The 19,715-nt window shown below is 40.2% G+C and overlaps 1 protein-coding gene across 1 annotated transcript in view; it reads left to right on the forward strand.

Moving 5' to 3' along the window:
- Positions 1-19,715, forward strand: part of LOC105836020 — a 113,180-nt gene that overhangs the window by 20,051 nt on the left and 73,414 nt on the right. Inside the window, 11 exon segments of the mRNA XM_036283306.1 lie at positions 2,319-2,493; positions 2,732-2,996; positions 4,994-5,289; positions 9,050-9,305; positions 9,833-10,779; positions 11,056-11,193; positions 11,468-11,853; positions 12,314-12,963; positions 12,965-13,046; positions 13,230-13,232; positions 13,355-13,808. Of these exon segments, the coding sequence (XP_036139199.1) occupies positions 2,357-2,493; positions 2,732-2,996; positions 4,994-5,289; positions 9,050-9,305; positions 9,833-10,779; positions 11,056-11,193; positions 11,468-11,853; positions 12,314-12,963; positions 12,965-13,046; positions 13,230-13,232; positions 13,355-13,808 (3,614 nt within the window). The 5' untranslated portion in view covers positions 2,319-2,356.

The following is a 19,715-nucleotide window of genomic DNA, read 5'->3' on the forward strand; positions in this document are numbered from 1 at the left end:
CAATTCAAGATCGAGGCTTCGGACAATTTTGACTTCTTCCGGTCCTCGTGTCCTCCGATTGAAAGAGAATCCAGCCTGAAAATTTCCATTCGCCGTAATATGATTTTCAAAGAAATAATCGGACGTTTCTGCATTCGTCTCTCTTCTCCGCGCATACCCGAAACGCCGAACGATCCGATGGAAATTAAAACATGGAAAAACAAACATTCGAAATATTCACCTCGTCGATTAATTTTGGCCGATATTAAATTTTCCGGCATGCATATTGTTGCTTTTGCGGCTATTCGTGACCGTGACCCGTCGAACTTTCTTCGATAGTCGATATTTTAATGCGCACTGTTAAAACTACCGTCAGGCGCGACGCTATTGAAAAAAGTACGAGTATCAGTTTGTCTTTTCTGTTTACTCTATTGCCACTTGTCCTAAAAATTTTCCCCGGTCCATGGTGATTACACTAAAAAATTATTGTATATGATCAATTATTCCGTCACTTGTGGAGGGATTTCTGAAAAAGTTACTTATGAACTGCACCCAAGTATTTGAAATCTGAAAACGCATGCAGTTTTAATGATATCTTAGAATTATAACTTGTCTTGTTCCTTTTTTTAACTCCTACTTTTCTCGATCCGTAATTAGAAATTCTGAGAGAGTTAGTTACAAGTTCATTGGAGTATCAAAAACGTGAGAAGCCAAAGGTACGCGATTTTAATAATATTGCAAAGATCTTACTCTTGCTTGATCAAGAAAATCTTTTTATAAAAATATCGAATAAATATATGTAAAATGTTAACCACACTGAGAAAAAAGTAATTGATTCAATAAAACGTTTAGTTGCGGGCTGCCAACAAAAGATATACTTAAAATAATGATATTTGCTGTTAATGCAAGTGCAATAACGTTGATTGAACTATTTATTTAGCAATACCATATATTGTTGTATTGAATATATATTGTTGGTAGCCCGCAACTAAAAAATTTTGTTGAACCAATTACTTTTTTTTCTCAGTGCATACGCCTTACAAGAAAAGACTTCTAGATATCCTTTTAATGTAGAGAGTGTAAGAATATTCAACTTTTTTATCGACAATTAAACATGTAACGCTGACTGGTATAGTTATCTTTTATTATCTTCTTCAATGCGTACTTTAATGCATGCTGAGATAATTTTTATGTCCCAATTAAAAATCATTAATATACGTATCGGATATTATCGATTATTTTATAATTTTATTAATATCTAAGACCATTGCATATATTTTCTAAGAAAAAATAAGTAGAAACCAAGAAAATATTAAACAAGTGGAAATAACATTTAAACAATTTATTATAATAGTATTTCTTAAAAAATAAAGGCATTAGTTAATAATAAATGTAAAAAGCACTAGATCACTATTCTAGAATTAAAGGCTGAAATCAGTTCTCGAAAATCAATCAAATTTTTATTTTTTAGCTATAAAAAATTAATTTTTAATTTTTATATTAGTGGATAACTTTTGAAATTTTATACATTTTGTACATTTATGAAATTGCGCTATGCCTTTTCTTATTAGCATTACTCGAACAATGGGAATCAAATGTTGAAAATATCTTGCTTGAAAAAAGAAAACTATTGTTTCTCCTGAGAAACCTGAATTTGTGACGTTTTAAGTGCGCGATAAGAACCGCCAGTTTTCGAGAGGTGAGAGGAAAAAATGCTTTTAAAAGCAGGCAACCAACGGGCAGATGACGGAGGACAACAGCATTTTTCTCTGTTATATATCTGCTTTCTCTTCTTGCGTCAAAGTGAGATAAAAGAAAAAAGACGAGTTGGAAAGCAGCGCAAGCAGTGCATGTTCGTGGTAAATTCTTCTTTCAATCCTTACCAAAAAAAAAAAATTAAAGCGTGTTCTTGTTTTTTACAAAACGCACTCGTAACTGCAAGCAAGACGTACTTCATTAAACTGTTGCTGTAAGCATTATTATGGAAATTTGAATTAAATTTATCATTGAAATTTTTTTTCATATTTTCTATTTTAACTTAAATATTTTAATATTTTATAAAGGTTACACTTTTTTCTCACATGTAATAAAAGAAATCCTGCGGTTAAACCCATTATCCTTTTCTCTCTTGTTAACTTTTCTAGCTTATTAGAATTTAAAAAGAATGTTTTATTATATTTTGAAAAATATTTTTCCTATGTGTCCACAATAATAAAACAATTATCTTACATGAAAAGTTTGTGTTACGCGAAAAGAGTATATCAAAGAATGTATGTAAACCTTTGAACATAAATAAATCTTTGGTGAATTCATTGTCTTCTTTTCTTGGATAATTCCAGGATGCAGGAGCGACAAGATTCCAGGTGCACAGGATAGAATGAATCGTCGGGAGGACCCGCTGTTACGGCAGCATCGCAACCGTTTGCTGCAATTGGCCGAGGCGACGAACATCAAGCCTGGTCGTGGCAGCGGGAAGAGACGCGGACAGAAACAGTCACATGGTTTTGGGCCCAGGTTAGTTTCAAAATTTATACAAGCTCAAAAATTTATCGTTCAGTAAATAAAGAAAGGGTTGAGGTCTATTTAGATGGAATAATTTATATAGGTATGCCTTGAAATACCGTCTTGAATTTTTCTCTGAATGAACTTCTACCTTTATCTTTCAAGTGTAATAATTTCTTCATCAATTTCGGTTTCTTCATTAATTACGAACGTATAGACAAAAATTGTCATTCTGTGTGAATTGTTACAGTAACAGTGGGCCCAGCCGCGTCACGCTTCAGGATATCGTCAGGAACGATCCTGGGTACACGCCGAACATCGAGCACCTAGTGTTTCCGGAGCGCAAGAGTAGCAATCCAAATTTAAAGGGTGTCATCGATGGCTCGCCACCAAGTAAATCCAAGTCGAATGCGACGACCTCGGGAAGATCCAGACTGGCCGAGGTTTTCGCTCGGCATTACGCAAGAGGATCCTCGCAGGACTCGTCCGTCACGTCCAGGAAGAATCACGTGAATGTACGTAATTTCGAGACAATCGTACGAATTTACTTTTTATTGGTTTCAACAAAATGTCGCTTTTGTCATTATTTAAAAGCGCCGTGACTGAAATGACCAAACGGTTTTTTTTTTTGTTTGTTAATTTTTATATATTTCATAAAACCATTTGTCATGTCTGGAATGTGTTCCCGAACGTGTTTTCGCTGATTGCGATATTGTAAATAAATTGACAAACGCGAACGTTCTAAAATCGAGCGGCGCGTCAATGGGACATTGAATCGTGCGGAGTACTAAAAGTCAATAGAACGACACGCACATGTTCGAGGTTCGAGTCACGGCGACAGATAGCTTGTACGGACGAGTTCTTCTCTCGGGCACAGGACGAGAATAAAAATACTTTCTTCGACACGCGGCGGAGTTGCGCCAACCCGCCGACGGTCGTCCGTACGTGCTTCGACCGTATTTGGAAGTAGAGACAGCCGCACGGAGCTCCTCGTGCTCTTATGGGCAGTCGCGAGTTTAGTCCATGATCGACGTAACGATAATGACACCCTGTAGCAATACAGGCCTCTTTGGTGATTGACACAATTTCATAATGAACATGGCTGGGCGATAATGGAGCCCGTTAACGAGTCCTGGTTAATAGGGGAAACCAAAAACGGTCGAAGAAAAGGAAACTTTGTTACTATCGTGACGTGACACGTGCGTGTCAGAGACTTCCGAGATAGAAATTTTTCTTTTCCAAAGAGTGCCTCTTAAATATAACGTCTTGTTAAATTATGGAAACGTTAATCATTATTTAACAGGGATTTTTGTGTATCGAGAACACTTATCATGATAATTCTAAGACTGCACATATTGAGTCTTTTGGGTCCAGGCGAATATTTGTATATATAATTTCTAAATGCATGTTAAAAATAAATTTTCTTCTTAGTATCAGGCATTATAGAACATGAATGTAGAATCGAAATTCAAGTCTTCTTTGGCTATCGCAAAAGGCATAGAATAAGATGGTACAATCTTAAACATAGTACAATTCTAAACAAAATAAGATTTTCAAAGTACAAGTAATTCTGATCTCATTATGTGATGTTAGCAATTATTTCCTTGTTAGTTTCCCTGTATAAAAGTTTATGTAAAAAAAATTTTTTAAGAAGGACAATTTGAAACATGTAGGTGTTCAAATGTTTTAATACAAATCTGAACATAAATATAATTTTGAATAGTAATAATAGTTTAGTAATAATATTATTCTTTTTTTCTATTTTTTTTTTCATTATTACAAAATATAGACGTTAAAAAATAAACAATTTATTTTCGAAAATTGCACCATGCTATATTGAGAGCATGGTGCTTTGTAATTATATACATTACAAAACTTTCTCAAATCTTTTTCTGGAATAAAATAAATTACGATTTTAATTGCATCAATAATAATTCCATTTTTATATTTATGCGTTGATTCAGATTGACTTTCTAACTAAACTAGAATTTAAATGTTTAATTGTATTTTGTGTTAAAAAAATAAAAATATTACATATTACGAGTTTGAAATTATACTACCTCAGAAGAATAACGAAGCTTTTTCATGGTTAACGTAACTGCAAAAGTTTAATATAGTTACTTGTAGTTAATATAATTTAAAAATGCATAACGTTTTAACCTATGCACATTTTATTTAGTTGTTCTTTACTTGTCGCTCCGAAAGGATTAAAACTAAGGTCGAAAAGTTGCATTTTTTTTAACTATATTATAAAACTTTATTATCTGGGACTCAACCATAAGAAAGCTTTGTCATTTATATGAATTATTATTGATGGCAATAACCTTAAACCTCGTATCTTTACATTGTACCATCTCAGGCTATGTTTAAACAAGAAAAAATTCTAACAATAAATTAGAATGTTTGCTCTCTCAGATCTGTATATCAGCATGTATAGTCCTGACGTTCAGTCGCGTCCCACGGATTTTCTGTCTCTCTACCCACGAAGAACGGCCTTGAATTTCGGTTACAGAGCACATCGCTGGATAGTGGGAGCGCGATAGGTCATCAGCCAGGGCCCGGCGGGCCCACGGTGGTGACGCGGAATGCCGGGCGCCGCTGGCTCTCGCAGAACTCGCAATCCTCGAGGCAGCACTCGGCCGAGGATGGGATACGTGGGGGCAACGTGGGCGTCGGAGGGCCCGTTTCGACCTTGTCCTCGAGTCAGGCCCCCGGCCAGGCCGCGCCTCCCGCTCTGCCGCCGCGCAGAGTCAGTCCAGCTGCGGATACAAGCGAGATCAACGCGGGCCCTATCTCGCGTGTCGACAGGTAACGTCGCGCATCGTTCTATAACTTTTCTCTTTAAGTTCGCCGCCGTCGGAAAGAATAGTCCCGGCGCGTTTTAAGTGTTTCGTGAATTCTACAATCGGTGATATCGCATGACAGTGCGATACTTAAAAATTGATAGTTTCTGAAAAATAACAAGAACGACAAATAAAATACTTTAGAGGGGTTGATTTTGCGCAAATTGAACGCAAGATTTTGCACAAAAGTGTGCTCCAGTGGAAATTGTACGTCCTGCATGGTGAAATCAATTCGACCGCGTCCACCTGCGTCGCTGGAGAAAAAGACATCTAAGTGCGCGCGGGAAGTTAACGTGAGTGTCGTCTATAGGAACGACGGAAACATTCGCTCGAATCGTTATCTCGTTCGCGTGCTCGTCCTTTCCGTCTAAATTCCCTCCTTCAGATGCAGGTGTTTACATACGATGTAAGTTTCATGACGTCCAACGGACCACCGCGAGGACTACTCCCTGAGCGCTGCCTCCTCGTGCGGATACTCGTCGTCGAGCGTGACCTGCTTACACGAGGGAATGTAAAATTCATCGGTCAAGTCCTGAATCTAGAATAAAGTCGGCTCTCAAGGCCGATTGCCTGATGTCCATTAATCTGCCGAAAACTAGAGTTTCTTCGGGAAACGTCCTCGCACGATAAACACGTTAAATAAAAATATCAACTCTCGTGCAATATAAAAAAAAAAAAGATTTGTCTCCTTCCCGCGTGCGAGACACTTTTATCGCTCGGAAGTAAATTTAGCGGGCGAGAGCGATCGCCGCGCTCGTATACGAGCGAAATAAATTTTTAACACAGATGAAAGATATGACGGGTAAACGTGTGACGGACGTGAAATGTTACGCAGCGGCGGATTAAAAGAGAGGGTAGTCACATCTCCATCACGCCATCTCGCTCGAAGACCGAGAGACTGGCTCTATTTAAGGAGCGGTTTAATTTAAAGGCGCCGCACTACTAAGGGAAGCGAACGACTCTACGTGTGTCATGTCGGTTAAGAGGTAAATATGATTAATCGGGGACAGATATTCCCGTCCAAGTCGACTTATTCGGCGCGTCCCGTCATTCTCTCGTATATATGGAGCGACTGCGGCGGGAGAGAGGTTATCCGCAACGAATGTCCGAATTACGCTCTCTTACCCTAGTTACACCCTAGTACGTTTCTGTCTTTAGCCCGAATTAATTAACAGCTTCTTAAATCGCGCCGGACGACCGAGCGGCTCGTGTAAATTCAACGGGCCTTGTATCTCCTTTTATTCGACAATTATTTTCAATGCTCCGAATGAAGTTTTCCGAGATCCTCGTAAAATCACGGCGATCATCCTTTCTAGAGACTGGCAGCTCCCAAAGTGTTTTCGCGCGACTACTTTCGCGTTTGCCCGGCGGATTCAAAATTGCGATCTAATACGGCGGGTATCAGCGACTTTGAGAAGCGCCGCAGCTCGAAAGAGCCCTTGGGGAGGGAATTTCATTTTCGCAAACGTCGTTTTCATCGCCAGCGTTCTCTCTTTGATCGCGCGCTAATCACGACAGGCGGCAAAGACGATTGAACCTCCGACGGACGACTTTGAGCTTCGTGCCCGGGCCATGCGGTGAAAATAATCGATCGTATCCACTCTCAGTTTATACTTACCCTTGATCCGCTTTGCAGAGAAATTTATGCAACATACACGCGTCCTCTTTACTATAGTTCAACTCGCATAGAAAAAGAGTTCCATCTTGTCTTACATAATATGGGATGATACTTTCATATGGTGAAATAGATCACGCAAGAATTTCCTTCGGCGCTCGACGAAAGGCGCGGAGAACGAGGATCCAAAGCGAGGGATAAGAAACATCGCAGGGGGTGCATTTGCCCGCGGAGAGACTTGCGTATATTCCCGAGAAAGGCTATCTGGATATTTGCTTTTCATCCATCGCCAATTTTTAGCTGACATACAGATGCACGTGGTGCACCTTCGCTTATTCTCCTTCTTCTCCCTTCTCTCCCTCCTCCCTCTCTGTCGTTTCTTCATGTACAATATTACTATATAAATATTTATCTCTGCAACATCGTGCATGGTATAGGTATCATTAGAATGAGAAAGAGAAGCGAATAAAAATGCCGCGCATGCGAGGAGGAAGCGGATACGTGGGACATATACAAACAAAAACGACTACGATCTATCTTACTTGGAGACGTCGACGGAAGCCGGAGGCTTCCCACTGTGCCGACTGTCGCGTAAAATCCCCGGAGATGCTAAAGTGCACCACGAGTCGATTTCCTTTTGCGACAAAGAAAGCAAAATTTTAAATTCGATGATAGCAAATAAAAGAATTCGATGACAGGAAGCAAACGGACATGATTTATACACAGAAAAAAAAGTAATATAACCAATAACATATGTAGTTGCGGGCTGCCAACTACATAAAATACTCAATACAATAATATTTGCTATTAATGCAAGTGCAATGTTGATACTGCAATAGCATATATTATTGTATTGAATATATCTACAGTTGACAGCCTGCAACAACTTATCTTATTGGATATGTATATCATTTTTTTTCAGTATACAACCGTAGGAAGACAATTTTGTATAGTTTTAATTGCCTCCTTGATCTCGATGATGAAATATAAATCGCGAAGGATAAAAATTGTATGTTACTTGACGGAGCTGTAATAAATAACTATTGTACGAAAAAAATTGTGATTTCTTTTCTTTATAATTGAATAATATAAAAAAGCTAAATAAATTCTATTCTCTAAATATTAATGTTCTATTTTATATATATTTATTAAGTACTGCAGCACAGCAAATTACTTTATTATTTTGCAGTGTTGGTCGGGTTGTCCATTTGTCCGCCCATCCGTCTGCAAGATTTCTCAGAAATGGCTTAACTTTTTCCAACTTTGTTTTCGCCAGATATTCAAGGATCTTAGCTCCACCGAGGCAAAATATAAGTGAAATCAGTTGACTGTAAAGGGTCAAGGTTTTGATAAAATTGTTTAAGTTTTTCCAATTCTAATGATTTTACGCTGCACTATTTACATTTGTTACAAAGGGTTTATTATATAATAATAGTGATAATAATAATAATTTTATTGAGTGCATTGATTTACAAAATAAAATTGAGATACATAACTAAAGTTATGATAAAACAGCGATACAATAAGCGAGATAACATTGCTGTTCTGCAACAGTTAATTTAAAGCTATACCTGAGTATTATACATACAAAATGATTAATAGAAACAGCAAATTAACGACAGAGACGCACAAATGAAATGTTGTTTATTCACATACACTAGAACAGTAGAAATGAATATAATATAGCAGTTTAAAGCGTGGAGAAATATAAACTAGAATAAAACAAATACGAGATAATGGAATATACCAGAGTGTGAAATACTAATAAATTAAAAGCGAATAACATAAGATTTTTATGAATTGTACAAATATATTATAGAAAGTATGAGGAGAATAAATATTAAAGAAAAAGCGTAAAACAAATAAGAAGCAGAACTTACACACACATTTTTTATTATTAAATTTAAGAAATAAAATGCCAATCTTATTATATTGACAATTCTATCCTATTGTCGTCGTATGTGTGTATCATTATCGTTATCGTCATCCATATCAATTGAAATGAATATGAATTACAAATAAATCTTACTTAAAGAATGAACATTTATACTGCGTTAATTATTCTTGGCAGCTTAATCCGATCTTGAAACGAAGAAAATTTCGGTTACAGGGGCTCGAACGTGTCGATTCTCCATCTCCGTAACGCGTCAGCGGACCCATGGGAGGTCGGTTCTCAAGGCTCCTCGTACAGCATCGGCAGCAGCAACAAGAGTCAGACAGGGAGTGGCAGAGGGAAATCCAGTGGGAACGCGCGTGGATCCTACAACCGCGGTAGTTCGATACCATCCCTGAAACGTCACGATACATCCACGTCGGCCACGTCGACGTCAAGTCTCAAACAGCATCGCCAAGACAGCCACGGCCAGGTAAGTGGGGATCGTAGAGACGTCAGAAACATATTGCTCCGTTTCCGTCAGTTTATCGCGAAATCGGAAGCGGGGATCGAACTCACGCGAAAGCTCGCGAGGGGACGTTCTTATGAATCGCTGCAGTAAATGTTAATTTGATAAATTAAACGAGTTTCTCCCGAATACCGCGCTTTAATATGAGGATCCCTTAAATCACATTTAGCGATAATTAATATTTACGAAAACGGCTCTATATGATTTATTTTGCAATCAGCTTTTATGCTAAATATAATGGAGAAAACTAATGGGAAATAATGCACGGGTGCATGTTTCTACCTTTAATATAAACTTACTATCTTCTTAAATTATCGTCATTTGCATATTTTTTTTCAGAAATAAATTGATCCTACCATCATAATGGTCGCGTAATGTCTAAATTTATTACGTAGAGTAGCGTTATTCAAATCAACATAATGTATGTGACACAATGAGATTAGGATGACACTTAGGATGTCTATTAGCGACGAGGATTATCCCCTGTCCAGGTGTCCACTAGTTCTCGTCGTCGCGATGCCGTGAACTCCTTCCTATCGGGCAACAGCGGCACTTCGGGCGAGCTGTTTATCAGCGGCAACTGCAGCCGCGAGCTCTCACCCGTGCGATGGTGCGATCGCGAGGTCGACGGCGTTTACCTCGGCCGTTCTGGCTGGGTGCAGGTACAGCAGCGGTCGCTCGACGAAAACCGCCGTACGAACTACGAGAGCAACCGGGTAACCGCGGCTACCGGCACTCTGCCGTTGTCGCGGCGGGCAGCGGTCAAGTTGGCGGACTATCATTGCAACAGTGAGCCAGGCAAATGTCCGCAGGACTTCACCAGAGGAGTGGACTCGCAGCGGCCCGACTTCCTCGCGCTGCACAGCCAGGACTTCGACTCCATCACTACTAGCGCCTGCACGTCGCCCCACAGTATCCCGGAGTCCTTCTCCCCGCCGTCGCTCACGCCGATCATATCGCCGCCGCCGGCGTTCCAGGACACCGTCGCCGGCAAGAAATCCTCCTCTTCCAGACATCCGTCTTCCTCTGCCGCCGTGCGCAGCAACTATGGCAGCAAGGCCCCTTTTCTGCCGCGATCGAACGCCATCGTCGATAGCGACATCATCAGTCCGCCACCGTCGCCGCCGTCTCATCAGACTAACTGGAGCTCCCTGCCGTCCGCGTCCAGAAAAAATTCCAGCCTGCCCCCCTCCAGGTCGAAGAGACAGAACGCCAGCCAGCAGCATCAGCAACAACAGCAGCAACAGCAGCAGTATCGCATGGCGCAGGCCAAGTCCCTGGAGGATCAATCGTCCTCCAGAAGGTCGCAATTCGCGCAAAGATATATCGACTCGTCCAGCTCGTCGTCGTCGTCGATGGGATTCAGAAGCCTCGACAGTTGTGTCACAAAGCCCATTATGCCCAGTTTGGCAGAGAATACGGATTCTTCGGTGGAGGGGTACGCAAAAAAATTGCAATAAACGACCAACTTTAATTTAAAGTTCATTAACGATTAAGAATTGTCACGTTTAGGTTTAATTACAAATGTTCAGAAGAATTAATCTGCATTATGGCAGAATTAAGTGAACAAACGCATTAGTATTTCATTAATCGTCTTTATATTCTATTCGTCCACTAATTTCTTTATTTGTATCTTATATAAATTAATTATAAAAAACTTTTGACTTAAAGACTTAAAAATATATTTTTTAAAATATCGATCTTTCGATACTAGATATGAAGATAGCGACGAAGATGATAACCCTAGCTCGTCTTTAAATCTCAGTTTGGTGTCGTCATCGGCTCTTGCGTTGAATTCGTCCACAGAATCGATTCGCGCCAATGGCGAACGAATATCGCCCAACAGGCAAGGGTATGCATATGAAAACCTATAAAATTCTCACAAAAATAAAAATTTAACGTAGAAGGTAATGAAAATTACAAATATTTTATTAAGAGTTCTTTTTATTTTTTACAACGCACATTTTGCACAATTATTCTTACATTTTTTAAATCTTTTCTAAAGACTAGCTTTAAAGATTAAACATTCTAAATGTTGAAGGATTGAATAGATTTAATACTGCACCTCACACAAAATGTGTTCCCCAGTGATATGCGAAAATGAGACGCCTAAGTGTTATATCTAGGAGAATCCATAGAAGTCAACAGGGGCTCAGAAGATCGCCCGGCTCCTCCGAATCCGGAAAACAAATGTTCAATTCACCGTCCTCCTCCTCGTCTTCCTCGTCCAGCAGCGAGGGACGGCAAGGGCGGTCACCTACGCCTAATCCATTCAGACGCGGCAACCCCTCGCGACAGCACCAGAGCTCTAGGACCAATCAAGTATCGCCCGATTCCCATCAATCCCGGGTTAGAAGGTCCAGGAGCCTCCAATTGCCGGAGAAAAGGTCACCGGGAACGACCGGCCCGCAGAGGGATCACTCCCGAGAGTCGAATGAGGCGCACAGAGTTGTTGTGAAGATTGTGAATGATCGAGGAACCGACAGGTCCAAGCGCCACGTACTTCAGAACAGTGAGTACCGTCTCTCGGATGTCTTACCGTTCTAACTTTCGTCGTTGCACACGGCGTTACGAATATTTTACGATGCGAAGGCTAGATGGGCTTGCAAGCGTGTTCCTTTTATAAACTTCGTGTTCTTATGAAAGGATTATGATCATATGCGGGGAATCCTCGTACTCTTGTACCGAATCATTCTTCTTCTCGTAAAATTTATTTTAAATGTGTTCACGTATCTATCCATTTTTTATACATTTTACAGAAACATGCAAAGTTCTGCAAAACATAAAAAGAATAGAAAATTTTATGAAATAAGAAAAGTGCATAAGAAGATTAATGATTAGAAATCAAATGTCCGCTACACAAAATTTGGCTAGACAAAAAGTTTTTTTTTTTTTTTTAAAGAAAACAATTCTCAATTATCGCAATTAAATCAATCTTATTCCCACATCTATTTTTTTTTTAAATTCTCCAGGAAAGGCTCAGTCCACCGACGATACTATAAATGAGAATCTTTTCCGTGAGCCGGAGATGGTAACCGAATATCTGTATGGCACGCGTAGTCGTGTCGTGCCGAGAAATACGTTGCCAAGTCGCTATGAGCGTCGCGACGAGAGCCAAGAGCAGAGGCGAGGCAATTCCGCAAACACGTATGACGTCTACATCATATCCTCCAAGCAGCAGCAGCAGCAGCAATCGTCCAAAGCACCGAATTCCTCGCAGTCTCAACAGCAACAACAACAGCAGACGCAACAGCAGCAGCAGCAACACCAACAGCAATCAAGACGACCCCGGACGCTGCAGAGAGGTGCTACGACCCCAAACGCAAATGCAACGTCCGCCAATCAGGATTTCTGCATCAGCCCGGACACCAAACTGCGTTGCAACAGCAGCACGTGCGACTTTTGGCCCCACTGCTCACAAAGGGAGACCTTGTACTCGCCGAATCAAGCACCGCCGGTTTTCATGAAACTGTCACAGAGCTATCCGGCGCATCAGAGGCTCTCCAACGACGCCGGCAGCCATCGCGGAAGCGCTAGCTCTTCGCCGGCCTCCCTCGAGCGTATGGACGAGCGAGAACTTCGTGAAAGGGATAACTCAAGAAAGACTAGAAGCAGCCAGCAGCAGGGACAAGTATCAAGAGAGGCCCAAGAGCGTGCTCAAGCAAGCCAATAGATGGTCGCCATTGGAGGGCATCAATGGGAATGGTTCGTAATTTCGATTGAATTCTTACAAGCGTAAAAGCAAACTCTTACTATATTTTAAGTAGACAGCAACGATGCCAACTTTGATTCGTAATAACCATCCCCACCACAACAATATCCATTATAGAACCTAGAGCCATTACTATTAACTTTCTCTCTTGATGGAGGGGAAATGGGAGTTGAAAGTTGGTATCGTTGCTGTCGACAGATAATATATATTTTATTAAATACTCATTTTTATTTCAACGCGCATTTAATAAGCGGAATAACTTAAATTACATTTATATTAGCGTTTTCTGTAAATAAAATAGGCTCCGGGCCGGAGAAGAGAGATCAGATACACCGAGTGTACCGGAAGCCTGATTTCCCGGGATCTTACGATGGCGCCGACAGTAAGGATAGGAGGGTGTCACCCATCCAAGGGATGAACGTTGTCAACAGATCGCCGAGCGGCGGTGCCGTCATATCCTCGTCAACGACCACCTCGTCGTCCTCGAGCAGCGATATCTGGATTACCACATCGGATCGCACGGTGACGAAGAGTCCGCGAAATGCGAAGAGCTCCGGTGCGTCTACGCCGATAGAGGACGCCGTGATCGGTTCGCTCAAAACATTGATAGAACCGCCAAAGGACGGAACGCTGTCCAGACCTGGTAGCGCTCCCACACGAGGTGAAGACTCGCTCACGGGCAACGTCGTCCTGGATCCTCATCAGCGATCCTTGTCGCTACCCAAATCCTTCCTGGCACATCACACGGCGAACGGGTAAGTACCTGTAATCGACTTTTGTTTTCTCCCGCGTTGTTTCCCCGAGTGTGTGCGACATCGTCCGCGGACATGGAGATCTCGATATAAATCGAGAAGGTCTCGATGGCGATGTTGTCGCCCGAGGGCGAGCAACCAGCTCGTCCCCATTTGAAACGACGACAGAGGCAATTTCGAGGCGAACGACCTCGCGGATTCGCGAATGGATTCGCCTTAAATGCAGTATGCGCCCGCGGCCCTCGCTTGTTTAAATCCTGCGGTTAAGTTTACTGGGTTGCCGGGCCACCGTGCCGCGCGCCCGTTCGATTGCTCTGGTAATTGGCTTCCCGATCGAAACCCCGTTGGGTATTCCATTATACGTGCTCTGCATACGCGAGTCGCGGCGGAACGGCCTATTGGACTCGCCGCATCCTTGGGATTAGATTTAAGCCTCCAATACGAATGTTACTGCTGGCGTGCTCCGTGGGCTTATTAGCGAGTTTCCCCTAAAATATCGATATTTGAAGTTTGTATTCAATGTTACAACATTTTATGTTCAAGAGCATGTGACCTGGTCTTAAAAATGCAATTGTAAATCTATTTTTAACGTATCGACATTTTTAGAAACACTTAAAAATTCTTATATTTGTTATTTTTGCGATATAATCTAATAATACAAGAAACCGAGCGTTACAGATACGTATTAGATTTCATATAGGATGCTCCGTGACAATCCCTTTTAACTTTATAAGTAAACGTCAAATCAAAATTATGTTTAGCCAAAAGGTGCATAGTCTGAAGGAAGACATATTATGGTAAAATTAATTTTTTTAAGGATTTTTTTAAATTATGTGGAGATTATTATTTTTTGAAATGGAATTATATAATTTTTTATATAATATGACTACGTTTACACGACACTCTTAATCAGATTTATACATCTAGAACTGACCAATCATAATCATTCGTCCGAGGCCTAGCTGTAATTGGCCAGTTTTATAAATCCGGTGTTATTAAACCCGATGTGTAAATGTAGTTTATGATACTGTACATTATATAAAAAATTATATAATTCCATTTTAAATACATATAAAAATATGAAAATAGGATTGTAGAAAATCTTGTAAAATCAATATTTTACACTTTATTCTGGCATATTACTATATCATACGAAAAAAGGTCTTGTAAGGTATTAATTTTTTAAAATACGATCTGCTTTTTAATACTTTTAATACTTTTATATGCAGAATTACATTAAATAAAATAATTAATTTTTAAAAATGCGGATGACTGTGACTTGAAAAAAATCAATTTTTAAAAATTGATTTTTTTATTTTTATGTTTTCTTTTACACACACATGCGCGCGCGCATACACACACACACACACACACACACACACAGGGAAATCGTACAACTCTGAACATATTTTTGATTCGACCTTATCCTATAAAAATAAAAGGCATGATCACATTAGATAGGACACACTGCACATGTCTCTAATACAATTTCCCTAAAATCAAGTTTGTGAGATTGAAATAGAAATGGATACAGTTAAACGCGTACATATTCGTAGACTAATATTTTTACAGTATTGAAATTCCATCGGCAAATATTTGCGTAACACAAAGACACATGAGAGAGATTTTACTCAGTTCATTTCCAGTTCGTTTACAAGTTCCGACATGAAGCTGCCCCAAAAGCGGCACGAGGTAATAAAGTATCGAAATTTAAAGTATTGAAATTAAAATGAAAAAAAAAAAATATATATATATTGAAAGACAGATTATTTTTAGATTATTCGGGGGAATTTGCGGAACTCGTGTCACAAAATTGTCACGGTTGACGCAGTATTAACATACCTGACGTTATATATATTAATATGCTAAAGGACACTCTGATGAGACCGCGAGGCTGCGTCTCTGTGTAAAAACAAATGCGCTCGCGCAAAATCGCACGTGTGAAGCTTTCAATTAAACTGTCGCGGGATAGAGGCATCACGACAGTCGCCGGCGCGTCCTTTGTCCGACGGGTAAATGTAATTTTGACGGCGCAACCTCGAGCGTTTTCTTTCTCGATTCGATGGGGATTGTCCTTCGTACGCGTAATGACGAATGACGTGGAATCCCCGATGACGCGTTACTAATAGCGCAATCACGTGCAGCAGACGCATCGGCGCGTTCCCGCGGGGAAAACGTTACGAAGCGTTAATTTCACGTTAATTCTCGCGCGTTCCCATCGCGCAGCCTGCGTTTTGCATCATTCCACCCACCAGACTAAGCGTTACTTACGCGAATATACAATATATATATATATCGCGATGCGAACAGTTGAAACGATCGCCGCGGCTGTTCCTGCCTGCGGGCGCATCCGAATTGGCGGCACGACCTGATTTCGACGATTTAATTTCTCGATGACGGTAACGAAAGTCGCATTAATAATATAAAATGTCGCGTTGCGAGAATTTTTCTTTGTTTAAAGACGAGCGTGCGAAGCGTCGACACGACGTAATCACGCGTTCATCGGAGAGCCGATTGGGCACGTGGTGTTAACGTCGCCCACGCCGCGGCCCACGTGCGATTCGTGTCGGCGTAAGATAATGCAGCGGCAGGAATGACTCTTGATTGACAGTCGTTATTTTTAATGCAAAATGCCAAGGGCATTTTCTTCGTTGGAAAAGCGCAGAAAAGTTGAGAAAGTCCGACCAATTGATTCTCTCTCTCTCTCTCCTACAAATTTGCAATTTTCAAGTTGGCAATTTGAAACTTGGAAAGAGTATTCTCGAGTATTGAATTCTGATGGGGTCGAGCGTGAAGCTCTGCGTCGATCGTCCCGCTCGATCTCTCGTCCGGTTCCGCGATCGTTTTGCGCGCGGACTTCCAAACTCCAAGGCGTTATATGCACTGAGTTTCCCGACATTTCTGAACTCGACGTTTAATCCGTGAGCGTAAAGTTCCGCGAGATTCGCGGCATGTAACTTCCTTCTTTCTAACATTGGTGAAACGCAAAACTTTTGATCGGCCGACCTCTCCGCAAGAGTTTCCGCTGTACGCGGGGGTAAATCGCGTGCAGCTGAGTTCGTCGGGCGGAAGTCACGTTGAGGGACATTGGATATTCGCAAAGAATCGCGAAATGTAAGACTGAAATGCACGAATTTCAGGATCACCTTGCAAATCAAGTAGTTTAAAGTTCGAAAGATATATACGACTTTTCCGAAAGATGTGTAAGAGATCATTAAGAAGACATAATAATATGAAAACAAGTCAAAACGAGAGATTAACTTGGCGAATTTTTTATGGAACAACAAAATGAGACAAGTCAGATTTATTTCATTGTAAACATTATATACTTTTCTTTATATTCGACACTGAAATTTTATTAAAATATAATATAAATAGTGGCGCTATTTAAGTTTTCCTAAATCATGTTTTCAAAAACATGTGATTATTATATTTTGAAAATGGCTTGATTTGAATTTTATACTTTTTTAAGATATCTAAAAATCATTGTTTGACAAGGGATTTTTTTCACAATGTTTATTTTTTGGTAGCAGCCAATAAAAATGAACAAAATTTATAAGCGAAAAACCACTATACTGATGTTGACTTCGACCAGTTGCCATTTCGTTCAAACGCAATATTTCAATAAACGGTTATGTCAAAGATCAGATTTATGTTTTAACTTTATAAATCTTGTGCCATTTCGCTTTTTGATGAGTTTTACGGATACAGTAGTATCACAATTTTTTAAAAACATGATTTAGGAAAACTTGAAGAGTAACGCGGTTTCATGTTATTTTTACATAAAATTTATGTTTTATAGAAAAAAGTATTACTTTTATAAAGAATAACAAATACAACTTCTTTATTCTTTTCCAATTTTCTACAAAAAATTCGCAAAATCTCGTTTTGACTCATTTAGATGTACATGCTTCCTTATAAACCGTTTATATATTTTTTATTCTATATTTACATACATATATGTTTAAACATAATATTGATATTTACATTTACAAATATTTATAATATAATATAAATAGATACATATTAACATTGTTCCCTCATATAACGTTTCTAAATATTCTAAACATTTACGTCATAAAAATGTTGAAAGAAATATGAATTTGTTGATGTCGCGAACATTCGCGTGATCATTTATTTTGATGACATATCCAGATCACTGTCCATTCCTCTCCATCAATCTCTTTAATAACTATAGTTACATCCTGTAGATTTTAGTGCCCGCCATGAACAGCCACCTAATAAAAGTGGCAACCGGTAAATGGAATAAATTGTATTGTTGGCAAGTGAAAATCTCAATTTTCATCTATACCGTCAAATCTCGTTTTGCATGCACGATGACTGACATTTATTTAATATCTATTGAGTGTTCTGTTATCAACAGAAATCACATTCCTTAGCTCACTACGCCGAGTAAAAAGCCGAATAAAACTGTTACCAATCGATGTATCACGTTACCTCCTCTTTTTACCAGATCCGCCTCGGGTAACATCTCTTAATCATTTTTCACTTATCTTTTACTTTTTTAATCGGGGAAATTTCCTGAAAAAAGTGAACAACAACTTCAGATAATAGCGGTTTTTTTTTTTTGCAAAAGACGATTTAAAATTATTAACAGTCTATCTCTTTGTGATTTATCGTGGTGCATTAATTACGGTGTATTAATCCATAAAAAGAATATCAAAGAGAGAAACGTGTCTCAAATAACTGTTGAAGTTTCTTCTGAACTTGAACAAGAAGAAAAATTTCAACCAACTTCTTATATCTCATCTTTTTCTCTTCACGCTCGGCGGGATAGAAAAATTTGCTATCCGATTCGTCCACTGGACACGGAGCAACAGCGACAGCGGTCAAGTAAACTCTCGTTTGCTCTCCGAGCGAAAATGACGCCTACGTGTACCGAAATCCCGTATGTGTGTGGGCGTAGATGCTGAGGCGGCTTCTCGGTCGCAAAGCTCGATCCCGCCGCCATATATCGACGTCGGCCACGCTCGGTGTATTAATCTTCCTAGGTACGTAATTCGCGCGACAGGTGGTCGGCCAAATCTCGAGGCATCGATCGCCACTACCGATTAGATTCGTCTAATTGTTCGATAAATTAATCGGGTAGATTAAACGTCTGAGATAATCCTAATCCTCATATACTTCGCAAATTATTCCGAGTCTTTTCCGAAGTGGAACTTGTTGACGTTACGCGTTTTATCGAGACTTATCGAAGCCGTGACGCGCTCCGGCATCATCGAGTCCACCGAATATTTTTATTTCATACGAGATTACACTCGAGTTAAATTACTCTTGAAAACGCGAGTGTGTGGAAAATCGAACACAGGCACAACAAACGGCGCAAAAAAAAAGCGATCTCCGGAGCGTAACTCTTAACCAAAAAAAAAAGTCAATCAATTTTTATCGATACTTTTTTTTCCGAGGATCCAAACTGCGGTTATGAATTCCATCGTTTCGAATACGCGTGTTTCAATCGTACGCGAAATGTAACATCGAGCCGTCGAATTAAAAGCGCTCGAAATGATGGGAGATCGCGCCCGCGTTCCCCTCAATATCGCCGCACGCGTTATATTTGGAACTTCATCGCTCGCATCGCTGCATCCTGTTGCCGCTAATTTTCTTTGGCCCATTTCGTTGATCCTCATGTAGATGGACGAGTATCGATTTCATGTGCCGCACGTGTCCATTCGCACCCGTAATTGGGACGGCAATGCATCTGCGCACTTGATACACTTGAAATCGCAATCCGTACGCTTTTCGTGTCAAAGTCAAGCGGAAATTACGATTTCTACTCGTCAGTTTGATAGCGCAGCTTCGCCTTGATCAGCGAATTGCGACTCTATGCATTCAGCGTTGCGCCCCATCGACAATTGCGCGTGTCATTAATCACCGCCTAAGTGATGCGCC

Source organism: Monomorium pharaonis, chromosome 2 (genome assembly GCF_013373865.1).
Source record: "Monomorium pharaonis isolate MP-MQ-018 chromosome 2, ASM1337386v2, whole genome shotgun sequence".
NCBI lineage: Eukaryota > Metazoa > Arthropoda > Insecta > Hymenoptera > Formicidae > Monomorium > Monomorium pharaonis.